Source organism: Corapipo altera, unplaced genomic scaffold (assembly GCF_003945725.1).
Source record: "Corapipo altera isolate COAL_440 unplaced genomic scaffold, ASM394572v1 58, whole genome shotgun sequence".
Lineage (NCBI taxonomy): Eukaryota > Metazoa > Chordata > Aves > Passeriformes > Pipridae > Corapipo > Corapipo altera.
Window position 1 is genome coordinate 8955677 of NW_020884898.1, and position 17129 is coordinate 8972805.

At 36.3% G+C, this 17129-nt stretch overlaps 1 protein-coding gene across 5 annotated transcripts in view; it reads right to left on the reverse strand.

Annotated features, from left to right (window-relative positions):
• The window catches only part of LOC113949763, a 178292-nt gene that overhangs the window by 137755 nt on the left and 23408 nt on the right, over positions 1-17129 (reverse strand). For 4 of the 5 annotated variants that reach the window (XR_003528556.1, XR_003528558.1, XR_003528557.1 and 1 more), the window contains exons 1-2: positions 12141-12399; positions 3100-3151 (exon numbers count right to left, since the gene is read on the reverse strand). Coding sequence is in view for 2 of the 5 variants with exons in the window: in XM_027648751.1 (XP_027504552.1) it covers positions 3100-3151; positions 12141-12393 (305 nt within the window). In the remaining 3 variants the exon portion in view is untranslated. Of the gene's footprint in view, positions 1-3099; positions 3152-12140; positions 12400-17129 lie in introns of those variants that run through there. The other variant, XM_027648752.1, reaches the window with a different exon arrangement.

A 17129-nucleotide genomic window follows, 5' to 3' on the forward strand; every position in this document is an offset into this window, starting at 1 on the left:
TTCTATGATTCTATTATATGATGATAGGAAGTGCTACATGAAACTGCACAAACTGCAAGATCTCCAGCTGTACAAAGTACAAAGAAATATTCTGAAGATAGTTCTATACATGATTCTCTATGTTAATCCAGACCAGAAGTGTAGGCACACTGGTAGTACCACAGCACATATTTCACATCTCTGTCTGCTCTGCCTCTTACGTTTTCCTTATTTTCTTTCCTACATTTCTCTACCCTCAATTAATCTCCAATTCAGCAGGCCATTCTGTATGACTGAATATCTGAAAATTCTTTTAAAATCAGCAACCAAATGCTCATATTAAATATATCTATATCGATGTCTGTATAGGTGTGTGTGTATATATACACACACAGAGGCACACACAGTATTCACACACACACAGAGAACATAACCCTAATAGAATTGCTTCCAACTATTGGGATATAACACTGCTTTGCCCACCAGATGGCAGTAACTTCAACTTAATATAACCAGTCACCACATGCACAGCAAACAATGGTATTCCTTATATTCGGGATTTTCCTTAAGACGGAATGCTGGGGTTTTGAACATGTAGAGTAGAGCTATTCCAGTTTCCCTCTATTTAATGACAAACTGTAGGATGAAGTGTTGTACTACCAGCTAAGTTCAACACTGATCAGTGTATCCTATGAAGTTGTTTCGATTTTTTTTTTTTAAACAGATATCATTTCATAGGGGTTTTTTTCAGTATACTGTAATTTTCTCAAATTTGAGAAGTGCAGGTGTTATTCCCAGTCATTGCCTTTTTCCACGAATAATTTCCAAACAGAAATAACCAAGTAACTTTCAATTGTATAATAAACAGACTTTTACAGTACATGCTAACAGTTAAAAAGACTAAAGGACTCCAAAAAAGGGTGGAAATGGAAAAAGCCTTGTGCATAATTGTTTGACAAAAATATTCAGTGTGCAGATTTCTTAAGGTAACATCTACTGCAAAAATATTGCAGGCAGTACATACTTTATTACATACAGGTTAAATCGCCTTTAACGTGGGAGTTGACAATTGCTCCTACTGGAAAAAGCAAGAAAGTTTTCTCAACATAGTCCAGGCATCATAAAATAATGTAGTCTAGTAGATGGGGACTGCTCTGTAGGATATCCAGCTTTAGAAGCAACTGATCATTGATTCTAGCCAAAAGATTATTGTTCCTCTTTATGTCTTTAACTTCTGCCATTTTTTAAAAGAAATTTTCCAGAACAAAATGTCCTATATTATAAAAAGAGGACTTCACTGCTATACTTTTAATATTAGTATTCAGAATTATTAACTGGGTTTTTATGCATCTCTATTCTGACTGCAAACATAATATCAAAAGTGTACATTCTTATTAATAAAACACACTCATCCCCCAATAAATTTATTACAAAATACACAGTCTGTTTGGACAGCTGGCTTCCACCATCCTACAGGCAGGGATTCAAGATCCTTTCTTAGTTTCATGATCTCTTTTTCAGCAGAAAGACAAAGTGGAGTAAAATTTTCTCCAGATATACAAAACAGATAAGTATGGTAATGTTAAAAAAAGGCCACAAAAATAAAGCAAAAAAATTATCCAGGCTTTATGGATAAACAGAAGATTGAGGGAAAACAACAATGGCAAAAAAGAAACTGGTCTCAGGCACACAAAAAACCAAAATATTCGCAATAAAAGGAGGAAACATAAGCAGAAGGGAAAGAAAATATGATTGTGAAGCCTTTGGGAAGAGAGAGAAGGAAAGCCTAAGTGTGGCTATCAGGCCTGGCTTTAGGAATGCCACTGTATGCAAAAAGCTAGGCCTCTGCCACCTGCTCCAGCTGAAATAGGCTGGTGAAATACTATTTTTCAAGAACACAGTGATATGCCTACTTTCTACTGATTAAACATTAAGCAGTCAGGCAGACTTGTTTTTCACACTTACGGCTAATATTCGTAAATATTTCACTTTTAATTTTTAGCTCCTCTAAATAAACCAAAAAGGTAAAAACTCATTCACATGGATGTGTACTAGACCACCAGCAGCCCAAATTAGTGTCATTTTAACTGAAGATAATATCTAGATATAGTATAATTCAAAAGACTTTTCCATAAATTTTTCATTATGGTTTGATATTCTTCTGAGATCACACATTCACATCAGCTGGGAGTATGAGCAGAACCTACCATAAAACTCATTCCTAACATCTGAAGGGAGAGGAAAAGTAAAGGTATGAAAGAATTTTGAGTATGAGCCTGTCCAAAATGGTTTGAACTGGAAAATGCAAACCTGTGTGAACAACCATGCACTCAAAATCCATCCTGAGATCAGAAAGAGAAACCAAGTGAGTCATTGTTGAAGGGAACGGAGTAAAGCACAGGGGTCCACCGTTCAACACAAGGGCCCAGCATAAAAAGCTTAGCACAACCCCATGATGTTCAAAGTGCTGGCGAAGTAGGAGTGACAGGCAACTGCTTTTTCCTCCAACTGCAGTATTAGTAGTAATCCGACAGTCACGTTTAGAAAAATTCTGTATATTTTGAAAAGGATGTGGGGAAAAAATACAGGTAAAGGAAGAGCCACAACTACTGGATACCGGGTAATGTGTCACGGTGAAATTTTTAAGAGATATCAGATCTATTTTAGCTGACTTGAACAAACATGTAGCAGTGACTACAGGAAAAAAATACCATCTATGGCTGAAAGATAAAGCTGGTCAAATTTAAATTAGGTAAAAGAAACAAATTCTGATAGTTTGTTTCAGGAATTAAGCATTCTTGCCATAAAGATAAATAGCGATTAAATAAATAATTTCCTGCTTCAAAGACAAAATACAAGGGAGTGACAGCACAAAATGTAAAAACTTACGAGTTTAAACTACATGGTCCAATGGCACATTCTGATTTGAAACACAGCCCTGTGCTGTGAGGAGAAGGACCATGACTGAGCTCCTTGGGAGCCATTTCAAACACAGAAGGAGTGTCTCCTCCCCATCCTGGGAAAGCCACCATAGGATGGAGAACCTCAGCACTGCCCACGGCCTCATGTGCACTGGGTGACTGGGATTCTGAAACTTTGGATAATGGCCTCGGGGCTTACCTGCAGCTCATGGCAAACACAGTCCTGCTGAGACAGAATGGCAGCTGCACACCTAGAAAAGATGTAGGGCATCAGAACAAGGATACAGGACTCACTCAATAAACTAGTTGAGTTTCACCCGTTATTTTACAATTAACCCCATTTCAAAGAAAGACAATGTTATCTCCCAGAATTACAAAATATAAAGACAAAAAAAGAGGAATCTTTTTTTTTTTTCAAGGCTTGATGAACTTCAACACGTTAAAAAATTTACGGGAATTGTCATATACCAGCAGCTGAAGTGACAAAATAAGGTGGTACCATGACATCTGTCTTGCAGAGCCCACAGCCTTTCAGCACATCACAAACTGGGGGCACTCTTGCTGGTTGGACACTCAGTTGTGTACTGACCTACGCAAGCTAATAAAGTCATGATTTTATGACTTTTATTTCATGCCAACCAACTCCATTTCTTAAATCAAATTTCAGCACCTGAAAATTCTTTTTTTGTCTTCCTCTCGGTGTATTGTTAGAAAACATACTGAATTTATGCACAAAACCTATAACTTTTCTCATTTGAACTAACTTCTTCACAGCAGACACAAAGTTGTGTTTAGCAGAATATTTAGGGAAAGTATTAACCTACAATCACATGTCTAGCACAGCAAATACAATACCAAGGGAAAACACGTGTAGCAGAAGCACTATGCTGGGAAAATGTGTTTAGCTTACACAGTAAGAAATGCTTTGAGCTGTTTGTTATCAACATATCACATACAGTGTTTTCCTTTCATTAACATGGAGTTTTTCAAGAAGAGGGATAAGTTAGCAAACTTGTTACACTCAGTAAAAGCGCAAGATTTTTAAACGAGGAACCCTTCAGTTTCTCAGAGCTCAATTAGTATTAATTACAAGTTTAAAGAAGCACCACAACATATTCACATTGATAGTATAGGCATATCTACAGCATAATTACTGTCACTTCAATAAGTGCAGTCATGCATGTTCATCCCCTTCTAGGATCAAAGTGGTGGCATTTCAAGTCCAGGCTCCTGCTATCAGAGGCAACCGTGTTTCACATTCCTTTCATAAATGTATCATTTTCCACCTTGCAAACAGTTAGACGTGTGTGGAAAACAAAACCTGACCACCTTCTTGGGAGACTCCTTCAGAACAGCACTGCTTTCATGGCTGGAAATATTGTAACTTCCAGTCTGATTTTCTGCCAATTATTTCTGCCCCAGCTCTGTTCTTCAGATTAAATAATTGTTCTCCTTAACTCACAGTTGTCCTCTCCACACAGCATACCTTTTGTCTTGGCCTTTACTTTACTCAAGAGAAATAAAGGTTTTAGTATCCTCACAATAACCTTTCCCTTACCCCTATTTGTTTTACTCTCATTTCTCTGTTTGTTACACCTAAGTTCATGCTTCCTATACCTAGGCACCTGAATGCTTGGCAGTATTCCTGGGGAGGTTGTTGTGCTGCCTCTTATGGAAGCATTAATCATTTTATTTAATTACCTGAAAGGTCTAAGTTGGTACATTTTTAACTGGCATAAACATCATCTATAGACATATCAGATCATTGGGACCGCAGTCATTTTGGATTAAATTCATCTTACCGAGTTTTAAGCAGCATCTCTGAGCTAGTCACTGCAGGCCATCGTAGAATTAGAGAGACATTTCACAGCATGATTCATCTGACCTGTTTTTAGAGATTCTGACTGGGTGAAATCTGTTGTGTCCTAGAAATACTCTTCACTGACCATGTCTAAACAAATACCTCAGTTGGAGAGATCTATGAACAGCTTATTTTGTTGTTTATTAATATAATCCTTCATTTCCTTTTTAAAAATCTTGAGATATCAGATAATAGCAGAAGCAATCTTAACCACATATATAACTAAGTTTTCAGACTTCCATCCTATTTATATTCCTCACACTCTCCCAGTTGTGAAGTTTTCTCTGGATTATTCATTGATGGCACTTTTGAACGGTATATTGAAAATGGCTCTTCTAGTAGGCCTTTAAAACCCACAGTACCTAAAGGTGGTACAATTTCCTCTCAAAAATCAAGTGCTTGTGTAATGATTTGACAGAATTACCATTTGACAATTGTTATTCTAGTCTGGCATATGAGCAACAGCTATTTTAGGAAATCAGATTGTAGTAACATTCAGCGGTGAAAACAAAATGCTGAATTTTGATAAAATAAAAGGATGTAGACTTGGGGAAGTAGGTGGATGCTTTTTGGCAGTACATCTCTATCAAAGCTTCTAAACTACATCTTCTAAGCAAGATGCTTGAAAAATTTGAATAGTAAAAGTTAAACATTAAAATCAAACAAACAGGTGCAAATATGTATTTCTATCATCTTCTCCAATGGAATAATTACAGAATTTTGCTTCACAAAGAACAAATTAAAATCAGAATGAATTTGATACTCTCTCTCACCTCCACAGACAAATCAATGTAGTTACTGTACTATATGGTCTCACAGTGGATTAATATTTAAAAATTTACTGCTTTTGAATCTTAAGAATTTACCTTAAATCCTCCAAATATGAGCTATAAAATGGGAAAAGTGTAACCACTATACCACCATTTCTTTGCTTTGAGAGGGAAGTGCTGGTAGAGACAAATAAGTTTATCCCAGGTTTTGCAGCAAGTAACAGGCTGGACTGGATATTTTGAGAGTTTTGATTTGGCCAGTACACAGTCATGAAGGTTTTCTTCACGTCTCACCAATCCTGTTTACATACAAGTATTTGAACAATTCTTCATGTGACACAAGTGTTTAGACAAAATTCCTTATGAGAGGGGATAACTGGCGAAAGTTTTCATCCAAACCCAAACTAAATACAAATTACAGAATATCTGGAAGATTGCTGAACACAAGCACGAACAATTCAAAACTGAGTTATTTACCACAGCAGAACTAACTATGAGTACTTGTAATCCTACTTGGTGCTCAGAAACCAAAACTCAGAAACCAAAACTCAACTTCATTCCTTGGACCAAAATACCAAAAGGATTAACTTCCAGATAGTTCAGGCTAAAGGAAAAATTCATGGACAGGAGGTCCATGAACAGATACTGAAGAGTAAGGCAGGGATGTCCCATCCAATATCACAAATCCAAAAAAGATGGATGTCAAGAGAGTACAAGGGAAAAGGATCTCTGAAAGCAGAGAGGCCCATGTGCTATCCCCCAGTTGAATGCCCTGTTAGCACTGTCACAAAATAAGCATCAAGGCAGACAGACCATTACTCTGGCCCACAAGAGTATTTCTTGAATTATCTTGTTCCGTGAATAAAAAACAGACAGACTTCAGTAGTACCTTAGGGAAACTCAAATAAAATTGTGAGGGGAAAATGTCAATTTAAAATTGTTTAACAGTACAGCCTAAAAGTGAGATCACCTAGTCAGAAATAATGAGTGAAGAAATACCATTAGTGTTCTCACACGACACATATTCGGACCCAAAATCCCTGCCACAGCAGGTTCAAAGGGATGCCATCTCAGATAAATATGATTTTTTTCAGGATGTAATTCCAGCTACATTTTAAATGTCAGACTAACAACCATCTTGCCCCTCATAAATCAAAAATGATCAGATTTTTCATTCTCTATGGAAATTCTACTTTCTTAGGCCAGAATTCTTGTAAACGTTCCTGGTAGCAGCATTTGTTAAGCATATGTGCTGACCTTTTCAAAGTTCCTCTTTTTAAAAAATTAGTGTTCTTGTTTATCATTTTGCTATGTATTCTTTCAAATACTGCTAAGCACAAACTTTGGATGCTCACTCTAGTATGCAAAGTTCCCTGCTCATGAGTGTACAAGCATTACAAGACTTCTTTGTCATTCTTTCTTGTCAGTAAAGTATAAATTCCAGAGCTCTTCAACCAATGCAAACACAGGGGAAATTTCCATCCTTCTTCCTGAAACAGGATGTAATAATTCTACTAAAGGCATATCTGTATATAAAATAGCCAATATTTACCCTGAGAACTCCCTCTTTCATGACTAACTGTTTGGGAGAAATCAAATGAGAAAAAAAAAAAGTAGTCATTTCCCAGAGAACACAACATGTTAAAACCAAGACCAACAGTAGGTTAGACATGCTCTGGTCCTGTTTGATTTTTTGTTGCTGGAGCACTTCCCTACGAAGACAGGCTGAGAAAGTTGGGGTTGTCAGGCCTGGAGGAGAGAAGTCTCCTGGGACACTTACTGGGGCCTTTTAATACTTGAAGGGGTTTGTAAGAGAGGTGTAGAGAGACTTCTTACTGTAGTGATAGGGCAAGGAATAATGGCTTTAAGCTAAAAGAGGATAGATTTAGGTAAGACATTAGGGAGAAATTCTTCACTATGAGTGTGGTGAGACACTGGAACAGGTTAGTCAGATCAGCTATGGCTGCCCCATCCCTGGCAGTGTTTAAGGCCAGCTTGCACGGGGCTTGGAGCAACCTGGTCTAGTGAAAGGTGTTCCTGCCCATGTCAGGGGGTTTGGAACTAGATGATCTTTAAAGTCCCTTCCAAACCAAACTATTCTATGATTCTATGACAGTTTGGCATGACCAGACCTTAAAGCAAATATTTTAGCCCTGAGATCATATCACAACAATTGTGATCTTAACTTAGCCACAAGATCTTAACTGAACTCTGCACAAGAACAGCTCTTATTGCTGTTGTTCTTCAGGTCTCTATTAGAAAGCTACAAGAAATATCAGGTTATTTCAGATTAACATTATTTAAGTAATGCTAAAGCTTTCCTTCCTGCGAACAGAATATAATAAGCATTAAAGGGACTTCTACTTACCAATATCAGAGGCTCATAAACTGCCAGTATAGAAAAGAACCTCATACACTTGAGATGCTCCTGGAATCAGACTAACTTTCATTTCAAAATATCATAGAACTACGAGTGAGAAAATGTGCCTTTCTGGTCATTTGACTCAGAGTGCATGCTGCATCTGTTACTTATTTTCAGTGCATTTGGAAGGAGACTTCAATAAGAGGTAACAATTTAATCAGACTTTCTAAGGCTTTTTGTGGTGGAGATTATAGACTAAGAAGAATATTCAAGAGCCAGAGAGACTTAATTTGTTTAGTATCTTAAATCGAAGTTGATGCAGTTAGTCATTCCCAAGTTTATAACAAACAAATCCACCTACAGTACGAAAAGCAAACAACTACAACTGTTACTGGCTTAACTGATCTATCAGGCCTCTTGCTTTTGAGGAGGAAAGCCTATAGACTTTCACTTGATACTAAAAGTCAAAAAATACATTTTTAAGCTTTGATGATTTTTTGCTACATGGGCTTCTCCAAGTCCTTGCTCTAAGCAAGTCCACAGTTAGGCTTGAATATTCATTCTCATTAAGGAAATCTAGAAAAGGATGGTCCTGGAGAAAAAAAAAGTAAAGGATTTTTGGTGGGGATTAACCTGGTAGCACTTTTAAAAACCTTGAGTTAAAAAGGTGTCTTTTCATCAAGTTTCAGACAACTGTAATTCATCCTGTATCCCCAGGCTAAACCTTGGGGTTCTTCCGGGTTTTGCTGCCTTTGCTTTATCCAGTAGATTATTAGGATGTGCACCTTGACAAACTACTGTCCTTATAGTGCTTGCTTACAACATTGCTGCATATCATAATAAAGTGCCAGAGTATACATTGCTTAAAGATGGCACCAAACTGAAGAACCCAAATCTTCACTGAACAAGAGGATCGTGGGTTGTTTTGTTCTGGTTTGGTGTACTATGGCAGAGCTGACACTTTTTTTGAAGAATCTTACCTGGGTGACTCAAATTATGAGACTTTTGGTGAAATAAAACCTTTTCCTCAGTTGCTGAAGTTTTCATAGGCTAGATGTTCTGCATTCATTCAGCTATCTTAACAGATTTCCGTAACATTTCTTCAGGTAAGGAAAAATGGAAGGAAGAAAGGGTAGATAAATCATGCTGGTAAGATTGGTACCTCCCATAATTCAAGGGAGCGATTCAGTGTAAAATTCCTGTAAAGTAAACTGATGACACAGTGACCCTTGCCTCCAGCATGTTGCATTAAAACTTTGTCTACCTCTCTTGTAAAAACAAAGGATTTCATTCTGAAGACAACAGGGGCATGAATTGCATCGATTATGAAGGAAATTGCACCTGATAATCCTTGCTATGCAAACCACAGAACTCCCCATCATCCAGAAGGCATCTTCAGTATTAAAAAAAGCCCTCCTTCTCCCTGTTCTCAAAATCAGTGATGTAGTCAGTCCCTTGGTTCAGAGAAGCTGAATTGGCTTCTGTATCACAATGAAGGTTAGAAAACAGTGGTGCTTCATGAAGCCCTTAGAGCCCTGGTATTCAAGAAGAGGGATAAGATGCTTAGATGATTTGTTCCTTCACTTAAATGGATAGTTCAAAGGGGAAAGTAAAGAGAAATATCCAGTTATTAGTCATCACTGGCTGAAATGGAGTAAAAGGCCTCAAACTGGCAGCCTGAACTTTAGCTTGAATGAACCAGGTGCAAAGTTGGCACATAACTCAAGCAACAACTCAGTATAACCCAATGTTTTTTTCAGAATCTCAGTGTTGACAACACAAGAGGGACAGGAGTGTGTGTACTTTGGGGCAACACATCAACACATGGTAAAATCCACCCTACAACAACAACAGAACTAAAACTTAATGGTTTCTCAATCATGTTTTCATTGCTCATAGAGATACAACTACTCCCTTCAACACCAAGCCTTACACATCTTTCATTGCAATGTTCTCAGCTCCTTACAGGAGAAGACTAATTATTTCAAGAATGATCATGAACATAATTAATATCAGATCCTCCCCTTGGTACACTGTGCAGACTGCTGTGAAACCAGAAATTATTTTCTTATTAATGACATTAAAATAGACAAGAGGGAAGCCTTTTACTTTAAAAATCTTCCTTCTAGTAGCCAAATCTCTCTCTTTTTAAAATTTGTTTATTAAAACCTAATGTGTTATTAGCATGAGAATAATTTCAAGCAGTGCTTGGATACCAAATACAGCAGCACTGTCTTTTGCACTGTTTATGCCATACATGTAAGACTGGAGTACTTAATATTTTAATTTATTATTGAAAGTAATAAAAATTAGGAGAATTCCACAGCCTAAATAAAGCTGAAGGCACAACACTTCTACATGGTGTATGAATTTCTAAACTACAGTCAGCATATGAACATGTTTGTCATCATTAACATGCATCTATAGTTCAGCAGGAACACCACAATGCTGTACTACATCTAACAGCCTACACAAAAGACCAGCAAACAAATTCTTATCTTAAGCAGATGGGACAAGTTAACAGACCTTTTGGAGCAAAGTTACAGTTTGCAATCATGTCAAAGTCTATCTGAAAACTGAATTAATATGCAGGATATAAATTACCCAGAATGAATCTAATTAATCCGGATCATGACCATTTTAAGATAATGGGTTTTCTACTTTTGCTATTAATATGTAATTGCTTATATTGCGTATTTATATTTTCTGTGCACTTTTTCCATAGATAATTTTGACCCATAACTGTGCAGGGTAGGCCAAAGATTTTTTCAAAAAAGTCTATTGCTATTTGGAGGCAACTTACTGTTAGTTCACATACTTTCCTCTCGAATACACAGTCCTCAGTTTGAACCTGAATCAAACCAACCTACAGATCAACGAAACTTCAGAACACACCCTGAGAAAATACTGCCCTTGATACACTCATAAATAATAATTACATTTATAGGAATAGCAATACAAATTCTACCAAGTACCACAGGTCCCTGCAACTATTGAAGAGCAGGAAAAAATACTGATGGAAATTACCTGTGTAATTATTACGGCTCCTGGAACTTCGAACTCTGTTCAACAGTTTGCTAGACATTTCTCTCCACTACACCCCCCATTTTAACAGGAATAGTTGGAATAAAGTTAATCTCATACTGATAATAAGAACACAAATGCTGTAGAGCTTGTAATAAAACAGAACAACATACAATAAGTATATAACAGAAGCTACTGGTCCTACAGTAAACCCTTTAACAGTAAAATTCTAATAAAATAGTAAGCCATCAAAATTTACAAACTACTACAAACAGTTAAAATGTCACAGATGTAATAAACACAATTAAAAAAAGCAGGTACACTTATGCCGGAGCAAATACACTGCACATTTTAATTTTTCAAGAGGAAATGTAATATGCCGCAGATAAAAGAGTAACAAAGCAAAAAGAGATTGAGTAAAAACATAACGATTCTCAAAGGTTAATGATTACACCACAGGCATATTGTCACTGATCACATTTTTACTACCTATAGCTAGCAGATAATTTCTTTTTTTGCCCCCCAAAGAAGGTAGGACTATTATGTGTTGACTTTTGTGTGCGTTATTACTTGTCCTGTCTAGAAGTGCAAATCTCGAAAATTGGCAAAAGGAAGAAAAATAACTGGTAAAATATTGGAATACAAAAGTTATTGCAGAGAGACAGAAATTCATTACTTTCAGACTCTGTCAAACTTATAATAATATGCACTTAGAAACAAAAGCAAAATCTTATTTTAAATGGCATTTTCTAAAGCTACACTAACAAAAGGATTTGTGGCCCTGTCATGAAAAAACATTGACCCTTGACCTTTTTTCAGTTTAGAGAAGGAGAATAGCCAGAATCTTGTATATCGAACAAATGTTTGTTCTATATAAACGTTCTCCTAATTTTCTTAGTTTGCTGAAAAAGCGGAGGAAAGAAAAAAAAAAGACAATATAAAAAGAAAAGAAGAAGAAATTGCCCCAAACGAAAGGCTCAATTCAGAAACTGTGTAAGGCTGCTTCTAAACAGTCATGTGACTTTTTTTTTACTAACAGCCATGTGCTCGCGTATCATTTTACCCTGAAATAACTCTGCGGATTTCAGCTCAACCTGCCTTTGCTTATAATGCATGACATAGCCTGTGAGGGAGCCTGAGAACCGTCCCTCTTCAAAAGCAAGGTTCCCATGCTTGGCCTGTAACCATGGAAGCAGATGCCTTTTTTGCTTACCCCTGCTTACCTCTTTGCAGCCACGAGCTGCTCCCTATTGTTAAAAGGGGTACGCCTTGATTTTTCTTCGTCGTGACTGAACTTGCCTCTTCTTCAAAGGGCACGATGCTGCAGGTCATTGGTCTAGACTGTTTGCACGGTCCAGAGAACAGCCTTGATGTAACCCTTGCTCCGTCTGTGCCACACCACCAGCCGTGCGACTGCAGACTGTAGGGGGACATCGGAGATCTGTATTTGAAAAGAAGTCCGTCCGATTTTGCCATTGTGCCTTTTCAGTCATCGATCGAATGAATATCGAACCTTCTGTCGTTGCATGTGTGAAATAGATAGCTTAGCAAGCACTTTTGTGCCCAAACCTGTGCAGTGGGCCAAACTCTCTTCCTTTATTCACAAGTATTATTGTTTTTTTGTAGTATAGTAATTTCTTAGGAACTTTAATAACGGTGTCCTAATGTTAGACTAGCCTCACAACAGAATCTCTTTGTTGTAATGTGCTTGATTTAGCACTCAATTTTTTTTTTTTTTTTAAAGGTGCTTTCTCTTTTAGTCATTCCCAGTTGAACATCAGCCTTCTTAAAGTGCAAGGGCGGCTGATTTTGAATCAGTATGAATAGCCCAGAATCATTTCAAAACAAGATACTGACTGGACGTTTGCTGCCATAAGGCTTTAAAAATAACAGGGGGGTTGAGGGGGAAGAAGAGTGAACTTGGAAAGCTTCCAAGATAAATTCAAAAAGTAAAAAATCCAACAAATACGGCTTTTTTTGTTGTTGTTGTTGTTAAATAGAATAAAGTAGATAGTGTTAAGAAAAGATAGATATTGTAATAGATAAAATAACCTCACAGTGGTGGCTAAAACTCTAAAAGAATCTTTTTTTTTCTCTTGATATAGAAAGACAAATAATTCAGAAAATTAACACCTGGTAACATGGGACCTTGAAAGCACTTTTTGTTCTTCTGTACTATTGCATAAACCTTTTTGATATTCACTGGTCAGCTTATTTTTTTAATATGCATTTAATTAAAAAAATTATACCGATGAATGTCGACACCATTGCAAGAAATAATGAAAATCATGCTAAACCACTGAGAAAATGTAGCTGAAGTGTTCAGTCGAAGAGTTCAACAGAACTCTAAGAATTTCAGGGGGGAGTGAAGAAAAAGATGCTCTAACACCTCCAAATAAAAAAACACCGGAATTGTAGCTAACATGGAAAATTATACATTCTTGAAATCAGTCGGTAAGCAAGTTTTTACTCTTCTTTTAACAGAATGATAAACTCTCTGATCACTGCCTGTCGAAAAAACAATAATCTAGTGAAAGCCATCAGCACCTACTCATTGTAAAATGTGCCTGCCTCTACTCTGTCCTAATAAAATCTGGATTGCATCAAAAAGGGCTTATATATTCTTCAGGGTGTTGCTTACCCAGTGTTGTCTGTATATGACATCAGTATATATATTTTTGAGATACCACTATCTCATACTTCAAGGCATACCTATTTTCTCTAATTGCCGCAGGCAAAGGGGAGGTGCACTAAAGAATAAAGAAGGTTATTGTGACAGATGAAACATAATTCACAATGAGTACTCTTTTCATCCAGCCCTAAGTAGCAGAGGATTACTCCAAGCTGAATTTTAGGGGAGTATGTATGATCCGATTTAATAATACGAGGACAGGCCACGAGTTGAAAGGCAATATAAACCAATTATGCTTTTGCTGATTGTTTGTGGGGTTTTGTTGTTGGGGTTTCCTCCAAACCCTTCTCTTTTCTGGAAACAGAAGAAAAGTTAACGCGAAGAGGGTCTGAAGAAACATGGGGAAAAGTAAGAAATGCGGAGAAATAAAAGTTGGGATTTTTTGGAATGGATATTGACAAATGCTTATTCTATATTTCTGCTTCATGACACTTGAAATAAGATCATGCCTTTTCTTCAGTATTAATGCGCTGTGGAAGTAGGTAAACTAATTTTGATACACTTACTGAACTTGTCTTGCTTCCAAGAAACTAATACTTGAGTCTTCTAAAAATGCTGTATGATGTCAAGTTTAGATGTAGATAACTGTGCTAGTAAAATAACTTTGTGCTAGTAAAATAACTTTGTGCTAGTAAAATAACTTTGTGCTAAGTGTGTGTACATTGCTTTTCTGAGTCACTGTTTTAATATTTAAACAGTAAGTGAGTAAGCTTGCATGAGTATTTTACATGTTTCTCTCCTTATAGCGTGCTTTGGAAAATAATTGCCTAGCACAAATTACTGTATTACATTCGGAAAGGTTTCATCTTTTTAGACTTTCAGTTTTCATATAACAACTATTTTTTTATGATCTAAAATTGCATTCAGAATGCCTGGACATGTGTAGCTAGTTAAACTGAAAAAACTGCTAAGGTGCTTGGCACAAAACCCCAACAAAACAGTATCTCATTTTCTCTTTAGAAATGTTCATTTAGACTGAGTATTTTTTAAAGTAATAGGTAACTTTTAAAAATTCCATTTTAATGCAATTGTATTAACCACTGATCTTCTCAAAGAACATTTCTATAAATTTTCTACAATTTAGTATGCAAAATAAAACTATTTTGAGATACATATTCTAAATCTATTATTCTAGTCTTCATCTTGTTTGAAAAATCACAGACAAAAAAATCAAACAACCGTGAGTTACATGTTTGTTTTCATATATTTTGGATTTTTTAATTAAACAAAAAACTGCTCAGCAGTCAGAGCTAATAAAACTGTGCTTCTAACTGAAAATGAATTATTACTGGGGGTTAGTTTATAACATTGAGATTTTGGACTGAAATATAAAATAAAGATTAATTGGGAGAGACTTTCTGTTATTCTGTGCTGCTATATATCAGACCAGCTAAGATGATTCAACAACTTAAGATCAAATGTTCCATAAACAAAATAGCAAGGAAATGGCATAAAAATCAGCATGTGAAATTATTATTATATTTTCTAAACCAGAAAAGAACATTGAAATTTTGTCTCTCTAGAGGCTGTTACTGAACTATTCTCTTACATAATATGATTTCATGCCATTCTTAAAAGCAAACATAAAACCAATATTAAGTGTTTCATAAACACCATAAGCAATTAAGTGTATTTCGGTGGATGAGCAGGATGCATTAAGCACACCACAGTACTATATTTTAAAGAAAGAATGAGCAGTCAGAAAATGCACGAAGTACAAAAAGCAAACTGCCAGAGTGAAAGCATACATTTTAATATTTTAGTTCGCAAACGGGAGCAGCAGCCAAAAGACCGTTCTAACCACCTGACAAACAGCAACAAACAACAGCTCTCGAGTCAAAATATTTATTAGGGTGTCATGTCAATGCACAGCCTAACATATGTGCCAAGGAGAAATTATTCTATTATCTTCAGCTGAGTGAAGCAGTAACAATGAACGTACAGATTTATAAATATATATAGGACTGAGAACATTCTTTCAAATCATACAACCATTTAGCTTTCATTGATAATTTAAAAAATATATTAAAAAGTGTAAAGTACAAGTTACATTAATTCCTGTGACAATTTTTATCCAAATATTTTTGTTGCCATGACACACTGTACTTGCAATCCATCGTAAAGTTTCTTAGCAAGAAATAATATACTTTAGCATTTGTTTAAGGAGTCAAATGGCATTTAGCTACCCTAAATGACATTATTTTAAGCAATATATCTTCTGTTATAAACTTTTAAACAGCGTATATTTTAGGGGCATTCATATTGGTAGCCTGGTTCTCTTTAAAATTAGTTTGAATTAAAATTTACTATTGATATACATAAAACTTTCAGCAAAAGTGCAGAGGAAGGTTGCCTTTGGAAAAGTAGGGAAAAGAAAGCACGTCAGATGATGCCTGCATGCAACAAAAGAATCTCTTAAGATGAACAATGTTTTAATACTGAATCAAACAGTGAGTACGCATGTAATTTACAAATCTAAAAATATATAGTATTACACATTATTTTCATTCTTTTCTGTAAAACTTACATCAGGCTGACTCATATAAAATTCACCACATCATTTTTAACAGCCGGTATTGAGGGTTTTTTAAAAGAGAAAAGGCAGGGGAAAAGAGCTCTTCATGTCCTTTGCAAACAGCTTTGATTTTAACCAAAACTAAGCGTGCAGGTATAGTTGTCTCATCCCACACCCTATAAATCTTTAAAAAACTGCAACTGAAATTAAGATTTGTAATATTTTGGGAGCTACAAAGAACATAGCAGCTCAGGAGACAACACTGGGAATGTAAGAAATCACAGACTTTGATTCTATACGACAAGCTGGATAGGAGTCAAAGCTGCCACATGTGGTGTGAAAAAATGCCACCCCGGTGTGAACAAAGGGTTTAAAATGGAGTCAAGAAGCGTGCAAGCTCAATGTCTAAGCTTTTCCTGTGAATTGTACTGCCACAACCTGCAGGATATCAAGTGGACTGGGAAGAATAGAGTGCCTTTGGAAGCTACAATGGAGTAGCGGTGGCCGTCGGTGCGTTAGGGTTTCTATTGTTTTGGTCTTCTTGTTTGCGTGTCCTGACAATGTGCTGCTCTACTTCAGCGAGAAATTAAACTCTAAGCACCAAAAATAAAGTCACAAAATTCACAGAGAAACTGATGAATGCAGCAACTCTGATCTTGCTTATTGTAGTCCTAGTTTACAGCTCAATGAGAGAATTTACCAGCTGGACTGTTCATTTTACTGGGCCCTGAACCACAATCTCACATGTGCAAAAGAAAAAGAATAATAAACGCTATTCATAAAAATCTCTGTGACTTTTTAACAAGATAATAATTGCAATAATATAAATATTTTTGGGGGTTCATTCAAACAGAAAGAATGCTGCACCTTATTTCAGTCAACAGCTTTCCTCCTTTTATTACAACATAAAGCTAATAATCTGCACATTCATTTCAGAAAACACTGTCTTTTGGAAATAATCTATGCAAGTGCATGCAGCAGCAACCCAAAAGTGTATAGGTCACA